We start from the raw sequence: 22,906 nt of genomic DNA on the forward strand, positions 1-22,906 counted from the left end.
AATCATATTGGATAACGATATTCCTTGACAACATACATGTGCATATATATACAGAAGCCTTGCTTGGTAGTTTAACATGTTTTTCGATTTTGACAGCATGTTACAAGGCGAGGACGCGTAGTGCTCCTGACTACAACCAAAACCCGGTTGGTTCAAATGGTCGCAAGACCGGGACTCTGCCAACCGGGTTTTGGTTGTAGTCAGGAGCACTACGCGTCCTCGCCTTGTAACATGCTGTCAAAATCGAAAAACATGTCATACATGTGCATGTAAGAATAGGGTGAAATAATTATAGTCCTGCTCGGTCAAACTCCAGCCTCTGACACACAATCAGTGGCACTGGAACACAGTTGTAGCACGGCCGAGTGCTTGAACACTGTGTCAGCTGTCACTATCAGAAGCCGGACTACAATGTAGCGCATCAAATAAGACACTATTTCCTCCACAGGCGCCAACCAGCCAAATAACTAACTATCCCAAGCAGCAAACTTCTCTCATCAAGCATTCCTAATCAACCTAAGCTAAAGACATGCTGCGTGATACGTACCGCTTGACATTGGCGGGTGAAAAACTGCTCTCGGCATCATGGAACTGACAAACACAAGAGAGAACACACACAGTTACAGCAACTAACAGAAACACAGAGCAAACAATATGCCTCATGACCAGGACACCTTGAAGGTCGCACCAATATTCTTTTTCGGACCGGTTTTCAAAAGAGCCTTCAGAAATCGGACGGTTTGGCAGCACTGCATATTGGCCGTGGAAGATACAAGTTTCTAATGATAGCCAGCGTGACTTGGCCAGTACACTGTCCTCATCATGGCATGGCCACTTGCTCTTGTAGGTCATTGCCAGTGACTCTGGTGAGCGGCAAAAGCGTTAGCAATAGCATTCCAAATGAAACACTATGTAAAATTAAACTGTCCTCAGATGAACAGGTTTATTGTGAGAAGCATCTAAGTACAAGCAGCATTAGCATGCAGTGGAGGTGAGGTGGTAACATACAGGTGATAACTGATAGAATACAAATCCAGCATGTGACACCGTGTATGGTGCTATATGTTACAACTGTTAGTCTGCCACACCATGTGCCGTGCCTTACTAGCATACACAAAACGCATATCGTTCATCTTCACGTTCCATTATACTACATGTACTAAGACTGTGACTATTGTGGTAACTTAGACTACAGAGTCCCTTCTCACTCAACACACAGTGTTTTAGGGACTTCACCTCTAATCAGTTGTGGCCTAATCTGCTGTCTGGAGTTTGCCAGGTGTTAAGTCGTGCTGGACAATTTCAGCGCCGTCTGGGCTTGGCGGAAACTATACACAGAGTGCTTTCTGAACACAAACTTAAGCAGCCTATTTAAGCCTTTAAAGGGGAAGTTAAGGCTAAAATAAAAATGTCACCAGTTGTAGTCTTCGGGGTGCTGAGTCGAATGGTCTTGGTCCGAGGAAGCTGAGATGCTCCCTTCCTACTTGAATCCCAATCGAACTCGCGCACTTCCACCGAAACTGGGTGACTGCGCCCTACTAGATGGGGATTTGTATGCAAAATGTCACTAAAAGCGCCATGTCGTTCTTATAAAAGCACGGATGACCGCGATTGGCTCATGTGTTGTAGTCTTTTGGACGCTGAGTCGACTGGTTTTGGTCCGAAAAGGCTGCGATGCAGCGTTCCTCCTTTATTCCCAATCGAACATGGTTGAACAAGCGGTCACGTGCTCCTGCGTACACCAGCCACCTGGTCACCGTGCTTGCAGGGTACAACTTACTAGCCTGTTTGACCTTTTTTGGGTGCAGTCCTGTCACTCGAGTTGAACTCGAGTTAAACCTTGGTGTGAAAGTTGTCGCCTGCTGGCGTGGTGACCAGGTGATTTGGGCACCCAGGAGCACGTGACCGCTTGTTCAACCATGTTCGATTGGGAATAAAGGAGGAACGCTGCATCGCAGCCTTTTCGGACCAAAACCAGTCGATTCAGCGTCCAAAAGACTACAACATATGGGCCAATTGCGATCATCCGTGCTTTTATAAGAACGAAATGGCGCTTTTAGTGACATTTTGCATACAAATCCCCATCTAGTAGGGCGCAGTCACCCAGTTTCGGTGGAAGTGCGCGAGTTCGATTGGGATTCAAGTAGGAAGGGAGCGTCTCACCTTTCTCGGACCAAGACCATTCGACTCAGCACCCCGAAGACTACAACTGGTGAAATTTTGATTTTTGCCTTAACTTCCCCTTTAACGTTTAGAACTGATAATGGGTAGATTTCCTGAAAGACTGTGCATTGAGCAGGGAGTGGTATTCTCTAGAAGGCTTGTCAAGTAAAAGTGTTGACAAGCTTCTGGTGTGCTCCGCATGACAGTCATCAGTCAGTCGAGTGTCAAATCAATTTGGTAGGAAGCAGACAGCAACCAACCTATTCAACAATTACATGTATTGCTGAAGTCGCCTCCACTGCTGCATACAGTACACAGTCACCAAGAAATATTCCAATACAGTGTACATGTAAATCACATTTTATAAAATGGCTGTAAATACAGCCTAATGTCATAAAAGGGCTGTAAATACAGTCTAATGTACATCACTTGGGGCCGGATGCCCACGGTTAAGTAGTACGCCGCACTTTTCGATCGGCTGCTCATATTGAATACAGCACCAACCGGGATTGATTTGTAATCAATTATCGGACTTGGTTGGTAACTTTAATTAATACTGTGCAGCATGTACCCGAATGAGAACGGTTGTGTGCTCGTGGATCAAAGCTCGCTGTGAAGTCAACTCTCTGGAGCTTCATGTGCGTCCGCACTAGTACGGCTGAACGTTACCGAATGTTTGAACGTAACAGTATCCTAGCAGTCCAGCTCTTGTTCCAGTCACAGCTATCAGTATCATGGATGACCTATGTGTTCATGTCATTATACGTGTGGTGCATCCCATTTTCAGATGCTTACAAAAGAGATACCAACATTACCAACATTACATAGCACACCTCTTCGTCATCAGACCCATCCGTTGAAGCAATACTGTTCGTGGAAGCTTCCGTGCAAGTTGTTGAGTTCAGCCCGGAGTCTACGCTCCCGTCGGATGCCATGGCAAACTATTGATTTCCCTTAGCAATAATTACTACAACTGAACACAACTGAAGTCAGTGTTTCTGTATGAGACTAAGAATAGACACTGACATCCATTCCCACTGACCACCCTCATCAAACAATTCCCAAAACTGACAAAGAGAAAATCATAAGTGTTCCTCGCGATCGCCTTCCGTCTTCAAAAAAATACCTGCATTCCAGATTGAAAGAGGTTCACATTCAGATTGACAGCATAAAGTATTATTTTCGAGTTTCCCTTCAACTGAAACAGCATCTGGGAGAACCCGGCCGGGTAGCCCTCGCACTCGTGCGATCGCCACGTAGATCTACCCTGGGTCTAACCAGGGAGGAGACCCTGGTTAGACCTGGAACTGTGGAAGAGGCCGCCGAGGCACCGACTAACGAGTGCAGCCAAGTCATAACCTGGGTCGTGGGTTTTGCCCTGACTTGGGCAGTGCAGGGAGTGCACAGTAGTGGCTATCAGTAGCCTTAGGGAGTGGCTATCAGGGAGTACTAAAAAAGGTATTTTAGTACTTCCTGGTTGTTACTATTACTCTGTGGTGAGTGCCTCCTGTTTGCATGCTCCGGCAATAGCAGCAAGAGTAGATAAACAGTGTTTATCTACTCTTGATAGCAGGGAGTACTGTAATATATACGAGTCGTACTCGTACTCAGGGCCCTGGTCTGTAGACGGTTATAATGGCACGGCTGGTGGGTGATTGGTGCTGCTGCATTGGGGGGGGGGGGGGGGGGGGGGAATACATGTACTACAGTGCTGCTGAGCAGCTCAATAAAATCCAGTCGCGCCACTCAAGTTTGCACATTGCACCAATACGCAGCCCCGTGTTCGCAGGTCGGCTGCGCAACGCCAACGCCCGGCGCATACTTGTGTGATGCGACTGGATTTCATTGGGCAGTACTGTAGTAAGCGATGGACTACTTTTCTGTAATCATGGTAATACCACTGAGACTCCATACTGTACTCTGAAGTTGGGGTGAACGAAGGTCACACATTCCTTTCGTTAACGAACGAAGCTTCCGAATGATTCTAAAGCCGGTCTTGGTATTACCGTTAACCTTTGGCCAAGTTTGTTTGAGGAGGAGGGTTTGTGACATAGCGGGTATGTTGGATCAAACAAGCAGCCATTGATTACATCACCTTGACAACGAACACAGCTGACACTGCACTAGTGGGCACAGGGGACCGAGGCTGGAACGTGGGTGATGCGGGTTTGTAGAAGCGCTTGCAGACGGCACCCTTACAAAAGTCTGGACCACACTTGGGGTCAGCAGGTCAAGGCTACACATCCCAGGCTTACGCGGATATTCCAAATCCTGGGTCGAACGTACTTCGTTTCGTATACTATGGTCTCGTATCGTCAAAAACCTCCGGGTGGTCACAGCACGGTTTTATTTCACAGAGGAAAGGTTGTTTTCTGTTCCAAGTTGTCTCTGGTACCCGTACAGACCCGAAAATGGTATTTGTAAGGGGACACTTATGCATTTTGCTGTACTTCTGGTGGTTTGCATTCTCTTTTAACTTCAAGGCCACATACAGCAAAATGGAGAAGCATTCCCCCCCCCCCCTCCCCTCCCTGCGCAATTATCAATCGTGGCATATTACATTGTACTTGCTAATCATGAATAATGTCCACTGACATCTGGAGATAAGGTATTGGCTGATGAACAACGCAATCTGATTCCATGTGCGTGGTTGTGAATCGCAGCCCCAGCCCAATTAATGCTTCCGCAAGCTCGTTGGCTGCACATCGGCAAAATTCGCCTGAACACGTGACCGTACGCTGGTACAGCTGATATGAAGCTATCATTCATCGTGGAGTTGCAAACCTTCAATACCACTGAACAATGACTCCTGATGACGGTGCGGAGTGCACAAAGATATCCAGATAAGTTTAGAGCTAGTGAGAAATGGTATAAGACAGTACTCTGCTTCCTTAACTTTTGTCAGTCAGACAAACTGAGAGAGAAGGGTGTGCCAGAGTCTCGAGAGTTCAATGCAGGAGTGCTAGGAGTTCAAGTCGAGTCGTCCTCATTGACAATTTTACAATGTACAGTTAATCATCTGTGCATTGCAATGCTGTATTCAGCTGCCAATCATTACACAATCCAGGTTCATGCATCAAGAACCTCACTGGAATCCACACTATCACATAGTGGCCTCCCTTCATTTTTGTTACTGACCATTGTTTTGAGAGCTCCTGGCTGAACCCAGCCAATGAGAACTGCTTGGTCATCGTTGCAAGCTGAGCGGGTCAGTCGATCATAAATATGCACGTTGTGCACTGGCTTGATTTGACTTTCGTACAGCAGAATGCCGATGTACGCGTCTTCGACTGGTATGACTTGACGACCGGCTGCCTTGGCCAAGGTCAGATTGACAAGATCCATGGAAAGAATATAACCGTGGCCCTGGTTGTATGGTGGAAAGCGATCTGGACCATATGCGGAGCGCGACACATACCACTTGCTCTGCGGATTTCGCTTCACAACAACGCCCTTACCCTTGTAGCGACCAACTGTGTGACCACCATAGTACCCAGCCACGTGTCCCTCCGAATTCAATGGCAGAAAGATGCTAAAGAACAGCTCATGGATATTGACGAAGACGTCATCGTCTGTCTTCATCAGGTATTGAAAGTGGACGTTGTCTCTTGCCCACTGGAAACCCCATAGCATTTTCTTTGCCAGGGCTTTGTAAGAATCGACGACATCTAGGATTAGGATATCTTGCCGTATGTCTCGTTCATCCCGCAGAAGCTCATTAGTACTCTCTTCGCTAGCTTGCCCGCAAATGAACTTGTATGCTATCGGTAGCAGTGCGGCTTGCAGTTTCTTTGTGGACATTGGCTGAACCCAGACAAGACGTGCTGCATCCCTTCTTTCTCTGTACTTTGGTGCGCTTAGAATTAGTGTCAATAGAAAAGTGTCTTTCTTGGCTGTTGCTTTTTGTGCAAGCCCTGGCACACTGCCCGCCACTCGAGCAGCAGCTGTAAGGATTCCTCTGCCGTTGTTTGGCTCATGAGGTTGGCCCGGTGCAGCAACACCAGCGGAGCTAAGGCGTGGTGCTATATTGCCATTTGCTTCACTTGCTCCTGGTGGCGACAGAGTGGCTAAATCATGCTCTATTGCAGGAGTAGCCTCAGCTTTGATAGACATATCCACCCCATCATTCATGATGAGTGGCACAGCACCAAGCATAGTCTGAAGTGTCCGTGCAGCAGACATCCCAGCCTCCACTACTTTCCCTGTTACTGTTAGTCCATCAGCGGCTTGTCTGCCCCTGGTATCTAGTATGGAGTCAGGTGTAGGCACAGGTGCTAGCAATGTCACATCTGCACCTGTAGTTAGAGAACTCTTCCTGAGCGGATCTGCAACGCTCTGGGCATAGCCATTGGTGCTGCTCCATGGCTTGATTCTGGCTGCATTGCCCTGTGAGATTGAATCAGTCTGCAGTGCTTTGGCGTTTAGCTCGGAGTTTAGTGCGTGTACGCATGAAGCTAGGCGCTGTCGTGCAGTACTGTGGTCCCACTCGCTCCAGAAAAATACGAAAAGAAAGATGGTAATGCAACTCCACACCGCGATCAAGGCAGACCCCAAGAATTTGACACCACAGAGTCTCCGAATAGATCTAGCCATGACCGTTGGGTACACTGACGAGTGCCACCAGTGCTGCTGGTTTTAGCGAACCTGTTCGCCGGATTTCCATTGAATAGGGCATGGCATTTCTCCAAGGCGCTCCGGAGGCGGTTGCAATGGCCACTACCCGCATAAAAGCAGGCCTGAACTGCTGCACACAGCCGCTGAGCGTCTGACTAGCGACTGCGTCCAATGAATGGGAAGATGTTGATTGAACAGCGCTACCGCTGAGCTTCTCTGGAACTCAATATCCTTTCCCGAAGGTTTGCTGACTATCTGATCCGATTTTCCCTATGCTCGGAATCATAGTGGCCTCGATGAAAATATAAACTCCCAAAACTGTGTTTCCTGCCAGCACAACCGGTATTGGAGGACGACCAGGTGTTCTTCCTTTCCGCTGCTAGCTGTAAGCCCCGAACCTATCGCCTATCGGCTTCATGCAACCTGTCAACCTGGGCAGTGGGCAATACTCAGGATACATGTACTTGCGCTGTCTGGCCCCTGGTACTGACACTGGCTGGGGCTCCATCATGGCAGCGAAAACTGATGTCACGGCTCGACCACATACTGACATAGAATCGAGGAGGACATTCTTTCACTTTTTCAGCGAGGAATGCTGCGTAGATCTACCGCTGCAAGACGGTACAGAAGTCAGAAGTAGCTTGTCAGTTGGGATGGAGCTGGACGTGTGTACAGAGCTCTAGAGACCAAGACTTAGTAAGTAACCGTTTAGTTTGAAAGTAAGGCTGTGTCACCATGGTCACTGAGTCTGTGACTATGGTGACTGTGGACAGACTGTCAGGCACAGGTCAGTGACATGAGACCGGCAGTCGGTCAATGCTTGACGTCCGAATGTCATCAGGTTAGTTCTTGACCATGAATAGCCCTTTCCTAAAGGCAAAGATGCCAAACATGATATTTCGCAACTAACGTTACTTAGTGACGTAAGTCTTATCGCGGCTTTTCGCAGCCATGCTAAAACAAGTGAAAGTTGCTGAAATCGCATCCATAATTATATTAATTTGAATATTTTCAGAAAAAGCTCAAAAGTTGCTAATATCGCAACTCAAAATCACTCCAGCCTTTGGGCTATCCGTAATTATCAATAATAATAAATAAAATGAGCGAGTACTTGTGCATAATGATGCCAAAAACAACAATAAAGGAGCGGAAATGGAAAACACTGTGGCGTGGAATGAGTCCTTCACGGTCCTTTTTGTTGAACCTTTGCACAGCATTCATGACATGCATGTACCAATCAAGTCATGTACAATGTAGTGTCATGCTCAGTGCTTCGAGACGTACATTTGTCATGATGATTGGATGCAATGTTTCAGCGCTTCTTGTTGAACCATGTTCACGGACACTCCGATGGTCTCATCCAGCGCGCTTCTCTGCACACGTTCGCAGAAACTGAGTTGCGAAGTAGTTTGTGAAAATGAAGAAAGTTGCGCAAGTTGTGATTTCTTCCAAAGCAAGAAAAAGTTGCGAAAAAAGTGACGGGCATCTTTGGGAAAGGGCTAACCATGAATCAAGATTCTAGGGCAATGCCCAAGGCACAGGAATTGCAGTTCTGCATGTTGATCATGGCATGGTGCTGTGGGACACCAACAGTGAACTGTTCACTTGGCTTTCCCCGCCTCTTCATGTATTTTAAATATTTTCAAAGTGACCTACGTGTACCTTTGAGCCTCCCAACTTTGTTGGGTGGTCTGTTGCCGTCTTGCGTCGTCGAGTTGTAGTTTTAAACCAGTTTGTCCAATGCCATAATAATTATTGTCTTACTCACTGAGTCACGTCATCATCATCCTGTAATGTTCGACATTCTTTGTTGCCGAGGGACATAGCTCGTGCTCATCTTTGTGGCGCATGCCATCCCTTCCCCTCATCAAGTTGGAACTTTCCGCACACGAGCCTTCCAAGTTGGAAAGTTGTTATATGACAGTATAATAGGTATTATCTTGTTACCTTGGTGGACTCAGGTTGTGTTCACGAGGTGTTTGTCATGCTGGAAACGGAGCGTCTCTGTAAGTTTGTATCCCTGGTAATTATTTGGCCTGGAGAGCCGCTACTGTAGGAGTTGCATTTTAATAGAAAGTATATTTTTCGCAGTAAAAGAGTATTAAATTTTATTTGTAGAGCTTGTGTTGATACAGATTCCTGGGTTCAAACCCCAAGATGGGCAGTTAGTTACATTTTTTCTGTCCTTGCGTATTTTGTATCTGCATGTTATTACCCTTTCCGTGAGTCGCTCGTGAGTAATGTATGAGTCGTGTATGGCTAAACCCGTATTTACCCGTATGACTGCTGCTAGTGTTATTGTTCTAGAACATTGGCATAATTAACCAATCACAGTTCACAGCTCTGGAATATTCTAGAATTTCGTCGGCAACCGGTTTATATAAATTACTGATTGGTTGATGACCTAAAAACATGGCTGCCGTTCGCCGCGTGTTTTGTCTTCTTGCATTGTTCTTTTCTTGTGCTCTTTTCACTTCCTATCTTTACTTGCCGAGTGTGTAACTAATAATTCTGTCCTAACGAGTATTCGTGAAACCACAAAGTGAGTGCTTTGTTTGAGTGTGTGAAATTGTCTCCGAGGGCCAGCTACTACATTGGTGGCAGCGGTAAACTATAATAGTGTGTATATTCGTAGTGTTCAGTTCAACCCGTGCATTTACCTGTTCAGATGGCGCAGCCTCAACAGGGTCGGAGGAAGGAGTTTTGGAGTGGTCCGGCCAACCTTTGAGGGGGGCCGGGGGACGTCCCCCGGGAGAAATATTTAAAATTTACGTGAAATAGAGCGAATTTGGGCACCTCTTAATCTTAACTCCAGAAAATGCAGAAAATTATAGTAAAAGAACACAAACACAACTTTTTTTTATCCATATCATTAAGGTGGCAGTCTGGGTTCGCGGCCCGACCGCATGAACACAGCCGTAACTTCCATAATAATTGATGAATTTTGCTCAAATCTTGACCACATACCCAGTGTATTTCACTAAGTCCAATGAAGTATAAATCAAGCTCACACATGGGAATCCGCAGACACAATAGTCAAATCTGCGATTATGCCGTACCACCAATACCTTAGACGCAATATGCAAACGCAGAAAGAAGCTGGGTAGAAACTGAGTGCTCCACAGGATTTCCTTCACATATACCTAGGTGCTAAGTGGAGCGGAATTTTGAAATCATATTCAGAACAAAGTACTCAAGCTGTCAAACAAAAATCATGCAATCGCGCAAAATTTAGGTCCTCGATCAGTAGCACTTTACTCAAAGCTACTAGACAAATATAAAAATCCATGACACTTAGCACCTTGATAAATGCTCACAGTTTCCAAAAATGTATGGTTTATGGGGTCTGTGACTTACAGGTTCTTCGCTACGCTGTCTAAGAGGTACGGGACTCAGTGGAAAATGGAGAAAAAAAGTGCTCTGTGCAAGTACAGATGGAGGTATGTCTGTCCAACTAGAACTTACTAGAACTTAGTCGAAGCCACCAGCTTCATATGTCAAACCTTCTTCCTCTTGCTGCTCATCCTGGATGCCTTTCCTGATCCTCCTTCGCTTCTTTCGTGACCTCTTCCCTTCTTCTGACTTCTTTCTGGCAGCATGTGCCTGTCTCTCACGGTCTAGCAGCTTGATGAGACGTGTCGTATGGTGTCCAGTAGGGAGGCCCATCTCGTCCAGAACGCGTTTCACTGCCACACCTCCATCATTGAACCAGGCCACGGCCAGGTAGACGCACATCTGGACAGTGGGAGCGGATGCAAAGCCTGTCTTTGGACACAACTGCCACACGAGTCCATTGAACGCTTCGTTGCGATTCTGCGTAGCACCCTTCTGGCAGCGCTCGAGCAAACTCCGGTCGGACAACCGAATGTAGACCGGCTTCAGTTCCTTCCATACTGCCTCTGGCAGGATATTGTGGTGGGCGTAGACATCACCACCTGCCTGTTGCTGCTGCCATCTACACCAGCTGTTAATTCCAGGCGGACAATACTGGTGCTGAGGTTTACTGTCGCTGGATGCACGATGCATGAGGGATGCCCATATGGCCCTGGCCATGGCTTGCAAGTCTCCGCTGTTGTTCCGCACAGCCATGCCATAGTAGGCTTGCAGCTTGTCGATCATGGCATCCGTGAGGCGACCACGTCCGCCTATAGTGCGCCCATCAGCAAGCTTCTTGCCCGCAAGGTTTTTCTTCAGCTTTCTTAGGCTGGTACCGATGCGTTTTTGAACGTGGCCAACACATTCCTCCTTGACTACAGGCACCTCGGGCCCATACGGACAAGCGTCACGCACAGCCTTAAAACTCTTGGTATCTCCATCACCAATGTAGGTGGTGTACCTCAGCTTGCGGCTCTCAAAGGACCTGGCCCACAGAGTCTTGGCGGCTGCACTCTCCATGGCAGGAGCTGATACAGTGGTGTTGACAGAGCAATCGTGTTCGGCAATCTGTCGATCATAGTCATCTTTGGTTAGCTCTCCCTTCTCTTTTCTAGACGCCAAGTGCGTGCACTTGTGGCAAAACTTTGAAAGCACTTCGCAGTCCACCACTTTGCCGACATCATATGCAATTATAGTGAAGGCTCCGAAGAGCGATGCGAATCCTCGGCGCATCCAGGTACCGTCATAGGAAGCAGCGATATCGCTACCCCCATCTGCTGCGGACACTGCTTTCTCAGCTGCCTCAGTCATGCTACGCTCAGCGACGCTCTTGGACGCGGAATGCAGGCCTTTAGCATGGCTGTAAAATGTCGACCGACTCATAGGTGACGGCATATTCAGTGCACCCGCCAGCTTTACCATTGATTGACGTCCACGGCCAATCAGTCGCATTCCGAATACTGCTCGTCTGTTCACCTCCCAGACCCGATTGAACTTCTTGGACATAAATTCGCTTGCTATGTCGCCGCAGTTAACACAGGAAAGCTCCAGGCATGATGCAAGGCCTCCCCGTTGCGATTCGCTGATCGTGACTGCGCCATTACAGCCACTGCAACAAACTGCAGCTGACAAAAGCTGCTGAAGGCACTCGAGATCAATCAGGCGAAATCCATGCGCCCCTTCCTCACACTCTTCATCCAAGTCACTGTCGGAGGAACTGCTGTCGACTTCACCGCCACTTCCATCACTATCGCTGTTTGAAGACGTGGCTTCAGCTGACACTTCAAGGTCGTCATCAGACAGTGGCAAGTCAGGAATTTGTTTTGCAGGCGAAATTTCACCAGAGGGAGCCTTCGGCGCCTGAGACACTCCATAGAACGTTCTTTTCCTTTTCTTAGATCGTCCGGGCTTTCCCTTGGCTCTAGACTTCCCCATAGTAGCCAACGAAGGGGTTAGCTCCAAGAAACAATTACTCCAAAACAATTACTCCAAAAGTAACTAGTTTCAACAGCAGAGCGATCAGCTGAGATCATGAGAGTCGAAATTTGAATTTTTTTGAATTTGCGCATGCGCAAAAGTTATCTTGGTTGCCATGGTGACAAACATCGTGCGCGGCTGTCAGTCTGCAGCGCAGAGGAGTACCAGGAGTCGCTCCAGAAAATTTTAATGAAATCGCTCAAAGATTGACGGTAAAAATCGGAATAGTGTGCAAACCTAAATTTTGTAGAAATTTGCTGATATTTCAGTATTTCAAAAACAATTGTGCAGACTTTGCGCGGCTATATCTCCGGAAGGAAGCACCCGATTACGCTCAAATTTTCAGGATAAACCCTTTGGACCATACACAAGACGCTGCCAGTGAAAAAATACAGAAAATCGAAACTTTGTTTTTTGACCCTCTGAACCCAGACTGCCACCTTAAAGGGGAAGTATACCCTAAAATCAAATTTTCACCAGTTGTAGTCTTCGGGGTGCTGAGTCGAATGGTCTTGGTCCGAGGAAGCTGAGGCGCTTCCTTCCTACTTGAATCCCAATCGAACTCGCGCACTTCCACCGAAACTGGGTGACTGCGCCCTACTAGATGGGGATTTGTATGCAAAATGTCACTAAAAGCGCCATTTCGTTCTTATAAAAGCACGGATGACCGCGATTGGCCCATATGTTATATATGTTGTAGTCTTTTGGACGCTGAGTCGACTGGTTTTGGTCCGAAAAGGCTACGATGCAGCGCTCCTCCTTTATTCCCAATCGAACATGGTTGAAGAAGCGGTCACGTGCTCCTGCGTACACCAGTCACCTGGTCACCGTGCCTGCAGGGTACAACTTACTAGCCTGTTTGACCTTTTTTGGGTGCAGTCCTGTCACTCGAGTTGAACTCGAGTTGAACCTTGGTGTGAAAGTTGTCGCCTGCTGGCGCGGTGACCAGGTGATTTGGGCACCCAGGAGCACGTGACCGCTTGTTCAACCATGTTCGATTGGGAATAAAGGAGGAACGCTGCATCGCAGCCTTTTCGGACCAAAACCAGTCGACTCAGCGTCCAAAAGACTACAACATATGGGCCAATCGCGGTCATCCGTGCTTTTATAAGAACGAAATGGCGCTTTTAGTGACATTTTGCATACAAATCCCCATCTAGTAGGGCGCAGTCACCCAGTTTCGGTGGAAATGCGCGAGTTCGATTGGGATTCAAGCAGGAAGGGAGCGTCGCAGCTTCCTCGGACCAAGACCATTCGACTCAGCACCCAGAAGACTACAACTGGTGAAAATTTGATTTTAGGGTATACTTCCCCTTTAAAGCCATACAGTGCCGGTCATGGAGTCCTGAGCTACTTCGAAGCACATCACACGTCGGCAGTACAGTCGAGCCATGTACCTCTGGATTTTTTTACACCGGTTTTGCACGAATCACATGGACCATCCAGCTGGGAAAGTGGTCCGGCCATGGCCGGACCAGCCTGACCGGTTCCGCCGGCCCTGCTCAAGCAGGAGCAGCAGCAGCAGCAGCAGCAGCTCCGGCCCGCCCGGCGGCTTTAGGACGCCCAGTCATCTTACCACCTGAGTTTACTGGAACAAGCAGCGAAGACTGGCTGACATTTATGGGCCAATTCAACGTCGCCTGTCAGGCAAACGGATATGCGGATGATCAACGCCTGGATTTCCTGCCCTGTCGTCTCCGCGAGGGGGCGTTTCATGTCTACCAGACATTCCGGGCTCAGCACCCGAATGATGCCTACGATGAGCTGTGCGATCGTCTCACTGCGTACTTCAACCCTCCGCAGCATCGCCCGTCGTTCGAGGCCGAGTTTCGGGCAAGAACAATGAAAACAATTGAGAGTCCGGTGGAGTTTGCGTCTGCGTTGCAGAAATTAGCGTCAAGGGCCTACCCAGGCCAGGAAAACACGGACCTCTTCCAACGTTTACTGGTGAATCAGTTTATAGATGGCCTCCCTTCTCCAGAGCTTCGTCTTCATGTTCGAAGTGCCAGCCCGAATAATTTGGCACAAGCTGTGCAAAGGGCTCTGGAAATGGCGGCCATATTCGACGCAGAGCAGCGTCGGTCGAACGGCGCCGCGATCGCGGGTGCGTCGCCGACACCTGCGGCCATATTCGCCGTCCGCGGGTCAAGCCCTGCACTCCCGCCTGCTCCATCAGCTTCCACTACCGGTATGACGTCAGCCTCAGGTGGTAATTATGATCAGATGTTTGTGTTGGACAGGATTTTGCAAAGGCTAGATTCCATTTCGCTTTCTTTGAGCTCTCAATCTCCAGGTAGTCTTCCTCCATCAGCACACGCGAGCGGCGGCCGTGGTTGGAGCGACAGTTCTCAGGGTGCGCAGCAGGTGCGCCGTTGTTTCAACTGTGGCCAGACGGGGCATCTGGTGCGCGCCTGTCCAAACTACCCAGAGGGTGCACGGAGACGAAATGGCCCACAACGACGATCGCAGGGAAACTAGCTGAGGCTGGCCCTGCTCGGCAAGAGTCAGTCCCTCCAGCTAGTATTAGTAAGCCGAGCATTCTGTGTCCTTCTGTGTCCTTATGTTCTGTGTTTCCGTCTCTTGGTGTTGTTGTCGAGTTGTTTGGTCGTTTTGTCACAGCACTCGTGGATACTGGTGCAGGTGTCTCCCTCATCAGCCTACGTTTGCTACGCAGCTTCGACGTTGACATCTCAACACTCCAGCAAGATAGTGTTCGTCCTCTCCTCACGGGTGTAACGGGTCAGTCCCTAAGTACTTGTGGTGTTGTTTCGTTGAAATTTCGTATTGGGTCGTTTTGTACAAATCATGCATTTATTGTTGTCGATGGTGTTACACATGACCTCATCCTTGGGTCTGATGTTCTCACTGCTTCTGGGTGCACGCTTGATCTGTCCCGCCGTGTGATGCATGTTGGTACTACCACTGTTGGTCTATCTGTCAATCAGCCTGCGTGTGTTGTTGATCAGCAGAGTGCTGCTAGTTCTGATTTGTGTATTTCTGATGCTGCTCCGTGTGCGTCTGCGTCAGATAGTTCTACTCCGTGTGCTTCTGCTAGTGCTAGTCCTATTCCGTGTGTGTCTACTAGTTCTACTCCGTGTGCTTCTGCTAGTGCTAGTTCTACTCCGTGTGTGTCTGCTAGTCCTACTCCATGTGTGTCTGCTAGTGCTAGTCCTACTCCGTGTGCTTCTGATAGTCCTACTCCGTGTGCTTCTGATAGTCCTACTCCGTGTGCTTCTGATAGTTCTACTCAGTGTGCGTCTGACACTAGTGTCCGAACTACTCGTGTATGCCTTATCGACCGTCTGGAATTGCCTACTAACCATGTTGTGTTTGCCTCTTGCTCGTTGTCTGAGTCTGTATCCCAGGATAGTCTGCTAGTGACTCCGCTCGACTCTTTCTGCCAGAAACACCCTGCAGTCCAGGTTGGCTCCTCTCTGGTAAGATCTGATCATGTCGTCATGTCCTTTATTAATAGTAGTGACACCGCTGTTGTCCTCTATCCCGGTACAAGTGTGGGCTCGGTAGCGTCCTTTAGCGAGGTTGAACTTGATGCTGAAACTGTTTGCTCGGCTACCACCACCGATGTCCCCAGCCGTTTGAAGGCCATTGACGATTACCTTGTTTCCCATTGTTCGCATTTGTCTGCCGATGTGTATGATCAGCTCCGTTCCCTCCTTCACGAGTACCATGATGTGTTCTCTTTGCAGCCGACTGACGCGGGGTATTGTGATATTTATCCACACATTATTGAGACAGGGGATGCCCGCCCTATTAAGCAGTCCGTTCGGCGACTCCCATTTCACACTCGCCCTACCTTGCAGAGCTTGCTAGATGACTTACTGGAGCGGGGCATTATTTCGGAATCATCTAGTCCCTGGGCTGCCCCTATTGTTCTTGTAAAGAAGCCGGATGACTCGTTTCGTCTATGCATTGATTACAGGAAACTCAATAGTGTCACCGTTCCCGATGCGTATCCACTCCCTAATATTGCCGAAACTCTTGATTCTCTTGCTGGGTGTTCCCTGTTCAGCACTTTGGATCTAGCGACCGGCTACTGGCAACTTGCCATGGACCCAACGGATAAACCCAAGACGGCCTTCACGACTCCTTTGGGTTTGTATGAATTCAATGTACTCCCGATGGGGTGTTGTAATGGTCCCGCCACCTTCCAACGGGTTATGGATAGATTGTTTGGTGATTTGACACATGCTTCCGATGGTCCCGTCACACGGGTCTTCTTTGACGATATGGCTGTCGCGTCGTCTTCTGTGTCCTCTTCTTTGTCTCGCCTGAGCACTGTATTCTCTCGGTTGCGCGCTAACAACTTGAAGTTACGCTTAAGTAAATGTGTCTTTCTGTCCCGTAGAACTAAGTTTCTGGGCGTAGATGTGAGTGCACGCGGAATTCACACCTCCGAATCTAAGATAGCTGCCTTGAAAAAGTGGTCTCCGCCCAAGTCTGTGTCCGAGGTCCGGGAGTTCCTTGGATTCACGGGTTATTACAGGAAGTTTGTTTCTAGCTATGCCGACATTGTTGCTCCGCTCACGGCCTTAACGAAGAAGGGTGTGCCGTATGTCTGGTCTGCCGATTGTGACACTGCCTTTTGAGTTCTGCGGGAGACGATGTGCTCTGCGCCAATCCTTGCGTTTCCTGATTTCCGTCCAGGGGCGGCGAGTTTTGTCTTGGACACGGATGCTAGTGCTAGCGGTATGGGTGCGGTCCTTAGCCAACAACAGGAAGGGCAAGAACGTGTGATTGCGTACGCAAGTAAGAGTTTCAACAAGGCCCAGCGGAATTATAGTGTCACCGAGAGAGAACTCCTTGCTGTTGTTACCTTTGCCTCACACTTCCGCCACTATTTGTTGGGTGTTCAGTTCTTTGTCCGCACGGACCATCAGGCGTTGAAGTGGCTTCATAGCATTCCAGAACCGACTGGACGCAAGGCTCGTTGGCTTGAGACCTTGGCGGACTTCCGCTACGTTATTCTGCACCGTCCTGGTCGTTTACACCAGAACGCTGACACTCTTTCGCGTTTCGTCACCCCTTCCGTATCTTGTGTGACTCCGGCTCCCGATGTGCTGCCTCTTCCTCCGCAGGTTGACGGTCCAGCTAGCACTTCTTCTTCTTCTTCCTCGTGGCTGCCGCGGGAATCGCCTGCTGCGTTACGTTTGTGTCAAAGGTCTGACCCTGATCTTGTTGTTGTGTTGTCCTGGTTCGATGATGTACAGCGTGTTTTCCATCCTCCAGGTGACCTCCAGGGTACAAGCCGTGCTGTCCGTCGCTATGCGTCTGAACTGTCCTCTTTAGTTATCTTAGAAGGTGTTCTGTATCGGTCTGTTGATGGTGTTCTGCAATTTGTTGTACCCTTCTCCCTGCAGACAGAGTGTCTAGAGATGGTACACAGTGTACCGGCTGGTGGCCACTTTGGCTATGACAAGACCCTAGCTAAGTGTCGGCGTCATTTCTTTTGGCCTGGCATGTCGAGCTCTGTTCGTTTGTTTGTACAGTGTTGCCAGGTGTGTGCTGCAGGCAAGTCTAGTCGCCAGCCTGTCGCCCCGCTCGTACCGATGTTGGGTGGGTAACCGGGTGACCTTGTTGCCATGGATCTTGTTGGTCCCTTTCCTGTTACTCAGTCCCGCAACCGTTACCTACTCGTCTGTGTGGACTATTTCACTCGGTGGCCTGAGGCCTATCCTCTACCAGACATCACAGCTAGAACTGTTGCGCATGCCTTTGTTAATGGTTGGGTTTCTCGGTTTGGTGCTCCTGACCGGATTCATTCCGATCAGGGCGCTCAGTTTGAGTCTGCTTTGTTTGCGCAGCTTTGCTCCCTGTTGCAGGTTCGGAAGTCACGGACAACACCATACCACCCTGCTGGTGATGGTTTAGTCGAGCGCATGAACCGCACACTGATCACCACGCTCCGACTGTATGCCCGTGGCCACCCTGAATCCTGGGACCTGCATGTGCCTCTATGTTTACTGGCGTACAGGACGGCGGTCCAGAAGTCAACCGGTGAAACACCTGCACGCCTAATGTTTGGGCGTGAGCTCCGTTTGCCGGCGGATATTATTTATGGGTTGCCACCGGAGTACCAGGATGTCTCGACACATGAGTATGTGCAGCGTGTTCAGTCAGTCCTCCAGAATACTTATGCCCGTGCCCGTGCGACCGACGCCGTGGCCCATAGACGGATGAAAGACTACTATGACCGACGTGTCCATGGTTCGTCTCTACAACCTGGACAGTATGTGTGGCTGTTGGATACCGCTGTGAAGCCGGGCGAAAGCCGAAAATTACACAACCCGTGGACTGGCCCATACGTTGTCCGATCGCTGGCTGGTCCAGTCGTCGAGATCGTGTTGGCCGCCGACCTACGCAAACACAAGCGGGTGCATTACAATCGCCTGAAGCCCTGTCAGCGTGCTCCAAGTATGTTGCCGCCTCCACCTCAATCCATGAGTGCACCACCGCCCGCTGCTTTGCCGCCGCTAAGTACTGCGTTTATTTGGCCAGACTGTGATGACGCTGAGTTTGCTCAGGCTGCTCCTGTGCCTGTTGTGCCACCAGTACAGCCTCAGCCCGTTAATGTACCAGGCCCACGTGACCATTTGCGCAGAAATGCTGGTCCGCCTGCCTGGCACCGTGACTACAATATGTAACTGGTACACTGACTGTCCGCTCTGGGTGACTCCAGTTTAATTTAGGATGCTATGGACTTGGATTGCGATAATACATTAGGCAGTTCATTTTGTACAGATTTCTAAGTGTGTGTGTGTGTGTGTGTGTGTGTGTGTGTGTGTGAGAGTGTGTGAGAGTGTGTGTGTGTGTGTGAGAGTGTGTGTGTGTGTGTGTGTGAGTGTGTGTGTGAGAGTGTATGTGTGTCAATGAATAGGTGAGTGAATGTGGTGTATTGTATGTGGTGTAGTGTATGTGGGTCAAGCCCATGTGAGACAGTCCATGTGTGACTGTGCATGCCCGTGTGCGCATGTGTGCCGGCATGATTGCGAGTGTGTACGTGCGAGTGCGTACGTGCGTGAGAATGTGTGTCTTATTTTCTTCATATTTAATTTGGTATATGCCGTGTTGCTTTGAATTTGGTGTGTGTTGTGTTGATGTATTCACTTGAAATCGGGGACGATTTATTTTCGTAGGGGGGAGTAGTGTAGGAGTTGCATTTTAATAGAAAGTATATTTTTCGCAGTAAAAGAGTATTTATTTGTAGAGCTTGTGTTGATACAGATTCCTGGGTTCAAACCCCAAGATGGGCAGTTAGTTACATTTTTTCTGTCCTTGCGTATTTTGTATCTGCATGTTATTACCCTTTCCGTGAGTCGCTCGTGAGTAATGTATGAGTCGTGTATGGCTAAACCCGTATTTACCCGTATGACTGCTGCTAGTGTTATTGTTCTAGAACATTGGCATAATTAACCAATCACAGTTCACAGCTCTGGAATATTCTAGAATTTCGTCGGCAACCGGTTTATATAAATTACTGATTGGTTGATGACCTAAAAACATGGCTGCCGTTCGCCGCGTGTTTTGTCTTCTTGCATTGTTCTTTTCTTGTGCTCTTTTCACTTCCTATCTTTACTTGCCGAGTGTGTAACTAATAATTCTGTCCTAACGAGTATTCGTGAAACCACAAAGTGAGTGCTTTGTTTGAGTGTGTGAAATTGTCTCCGAGGGCCAGCTACTACACTACTATATACCGTAATCAGGCTCGCGCATTTAAAGACATTATACTCGGATGGAGAGCCAAGAATTAATTTATACAAAAGAGAAAGGACCAAGGAACTACGGTTACGCTATACTGTCCACTAACACCACCAGTTACTAAACAATCATCAATCGGCCGAGCTCATGCGATAACGGTACTGAGTCGATCTCATGTAATAAGGCAACACTGCCTGTTTGTTATTCGACGTTAAATAAACCAATCCAATCCAATCCACGTTCTACAACTGACTGGCTAACAGCTCTAGCACATCTTGGATGCGCACTCCAACTAACTTGGAAGGTTCTAAGTTATAGAAAGAAATAATAAGGAGGGGAAGGACTTTCAGCTCGTGCTTATCTTGGTTGCGCTCAAGATGTGCGGCTGTTAGCCAGTTAGTTGTAGAACGTCAGTACCGTCGGTCAGTGTCGTGCAATGTTATCGCATGAGCTGATTGCTTAGTAACTGGTGGTGTTACTAGAGTGGACAGAAGCAGGCCGGGACCAGTGTGGCCGGGGTGCCAGTGGGCACTATGTACTAGGAAGTAAATGTGGGGACACCCCCCCCCCCCCCCCCTCCCGCCGGGCCCTCCATACGAGGCTCGGCACACGTACACACGGTCCCGCGCTGAGATACAGTACTGACATACCGGTAATGTCAGTGTTGATGGAATAGAAATCGTGGGGAAAACGGTCTGAAGGAAAAATTGACTGTCACCACTAGGACTCGAACCAGCCGGGGAACTTAGCTTGAAGCCGCCGGCGATTATTATGTTGAAAAATTAACCGGTTTGGGAATCCTCATCCGGAAAAGGATTCGACAAATCGAATATGCACAAATCCGGCCAATCCCATGCATCTTGAATGATCAGAATTCTATTCGACGAATCCGAACACTCACGACGCAATTGCTCTGCATAGCAGCAAGAGTAGATAAACAAGAGTGTGCACACTCTTGTTTATCTACTCTTGATAGCAGGGATCAAAACTCGGGCCAACTCCCTGGCCTGATCCACTGACTCATGCTACTGACATGACATGTATGATGTAGTACATAATGTATGACTGTGTCATGTGTACGTGTGTGTTCTTTTGACTTGTTTTGTATGAGTACAGTACATGTATGACGATAGCATGCATGCATAATGTATACAATCATGTAGTGTCGATTTACATGTAGTACTGTATATCATGGTATATCTGTTGTGCGCCATCTATGGATCTGCCACATCGATCGATTTTGCTGCGCGATCTGTCGATCGACAGATCGCGCAACGATCGATCGATCGCGCAAAATCGATCGATCGCGCAACAAAAAAAAGAAACCAAATCGATCGATTGTGAGCTGGGCGCGGAGTAGGTATTTTACTACTCCCTTGTGAACGGCATCATCGTAATCAGTACTCGCACTGGCATGGTACGAGTACTTGGCGACTGGCCGCACACCACTCAGTAAACAGTAGATGACGATTCTTTGAAGAAGTAATGGTTGACGTTGTCGAACATTCAGACCCACTGAGTGGAGGCGTTCCACAGCCTGGAGCCCGCTGATAAGGATTTTGATGTGACTTGAGTAAGTACTAAAGTGATGTCAACACTAGTTCTACGTACTCTCAGTCTCTCTCTCTCTTTTTTCGGCGTCAGACATTGAGTGGGAGATATAGATGACTGGATTTCGTTTGTAAAATAATGAGTAATTTCTGCAATTTGTGATCGAATCAGCATGCTGTCAGCTGTACCAGTCCACATCCCATCGTAATCAGTGACCAGGCCAAGCGTGATATTTGCCTTGGTATTTCACTATGTGTGGTGAGAAGACGTCCATTCACGTCTGAGAAATTCATTTGCAAATGGGAAATCAACAGGCCTGTATTAGTATGGGCAGAATTCATCACCCGGGCCGCTATTGAAGCTTTGTACAGTTGTCAATGTCCAACGGTCTATTTATACGAAGACCTGTGGTGGCTACGTGATTCTCTTAAACCTGTGATCATGTTTTCCAAGATCATTTCAGTAGCAGACATATGAAACGCTACGCCGGGCCTGAGCCCGAGGCAATGTACGGACGTGGCCGTGCTGCACTGAACCGCGTGGCATCATCGTCACGTATGATGGAGTCAACATGACTGCGCCCTGCATATGCATCATACATCTGATAGTACGTTTATTGCCCTATCCTTGGAGAGTGGGCCACCAGGGAAGGCTGGGTTTCCGACTTGGCTTCACCTATAATGCTCATGATTGAACACGCTCTTGGAGAATAAATGTAGAATCCGGCTGAACATTGAAACCAGATAGCATCGCGTTTCTGCGCTGCACCTCACAACACCATTGACATACAACCAGGAAGAGCTGGGAACTTGAGGGAAGTGACGGAAAAGTCAAAGAGGAAGTGAAGAAGATTGAAGAAGAGGATCAGTAATCATCAAGGAGGCCAAAAAGAGGTCACCTACGAGCCAAATGGCTCTTGATGTGATGATGTGCAGGCAGGTATGCTGGAATTGGATAGACTCTTTTGGTCAATTTTTGGCCTATCCCACATCTTTCTACCGCAGCTCTGGCAGATTGATTGGTACTATACCCCTGAATTTATACATTTCTGAGCTCTGTGACACGTTACCTAGCTCGTGAATGTCGTCTTTCAGCCATTCATCATTGCTTATTTTGACATTTGATGAGGAGCCGATCATGACTATTTTTGAGGATGCGCATGTCAGAACGCTTTGTTGTGACATGCTCATCTAAAGGATTTTGCAACTGTTTCTATTGAATACCTATAATAGTAGTACGAAATAATTAGGGCTCAAACGGTCATGGTTTTACCCCGAACGGTTAACTGCTAAGCTAACGGTCGGTTTAACGGTTATAACCTATAAGCCATGGCAATCCTGCGGACTCTTTTTTAACCGTTTATTTGACTATTACTCATTCAAAAAATGTACCCTATTCAGTACAACGCACACATGTACATTCTCTTGCATGCTCATTCATACATACTCTCACACGAAGAGACCAGATATGACCGAGTTGACAGCCCAGAAATTGCGTACGTGTGCGACAG

The 22,906-nt window shown here is 48.3% G+C and overlaps 2 protein-coding genes across 2 annotated transcripts in view; both read right to left on the bottom strand.

Moving 5' to 3' along the window:
- Positions 1-3,481, bottom strand: part of LOC135806084 (tetratricopeptide repeat protein 39B-like) — a 17,789-nt gene extending 14,308 nt beyond the window's left edge. Inside the window, exons 1-2 of the mRNA XM_065320230.1 lie at positions 2,997-3,481; positions 548-591 (exon numbers count right to left, since the gene is read on the bottom strand). Of these exons, the coding sequence (XP_065176302.1) occupies positions 548-591; positions 2,997-3,098 (146 nt within the window). The 5' untranslated portion in view covers positions 3,099-3,481. The remainder of the gene's footprint in view (positions 1-547; positions 592-2,996) is intronic.
- A 1,238-nt stretch (positions 3,482-4,719) lies between these two features.
- Positions 4,720-7,136, bottom strand: LOC135806085 (uncharacterized). The gene has a single exon (XM_065320231.1). The coding sequence runs from the start codon at positions 6,754-6,756 to the stop codon at positions 5,233-5,235; it is 1,524 nt and encodes a 507-aa protein (XP_065176303.1). The 5' UTR covers positions 6,757-7,136; the 3' UTR covers positions 4,720-5,232.
- Positions 7,137-22,906: the final 15,770 nt, after the last annotated feature.

This window comes from Sycon ciliatum, chromosome 1, assembly GCF_964019385.1.
Source record: "Sycon ciliatum chromosome 1, ocSycCili1.1, whole genome shotgun sequence".
Classification (NCBI taxonomy): Eukaryota; Metazoa; Porifera; class Calcarea; order Leucosolenida; family Sycettidae; genus Sycon; species Sycon ciliatum.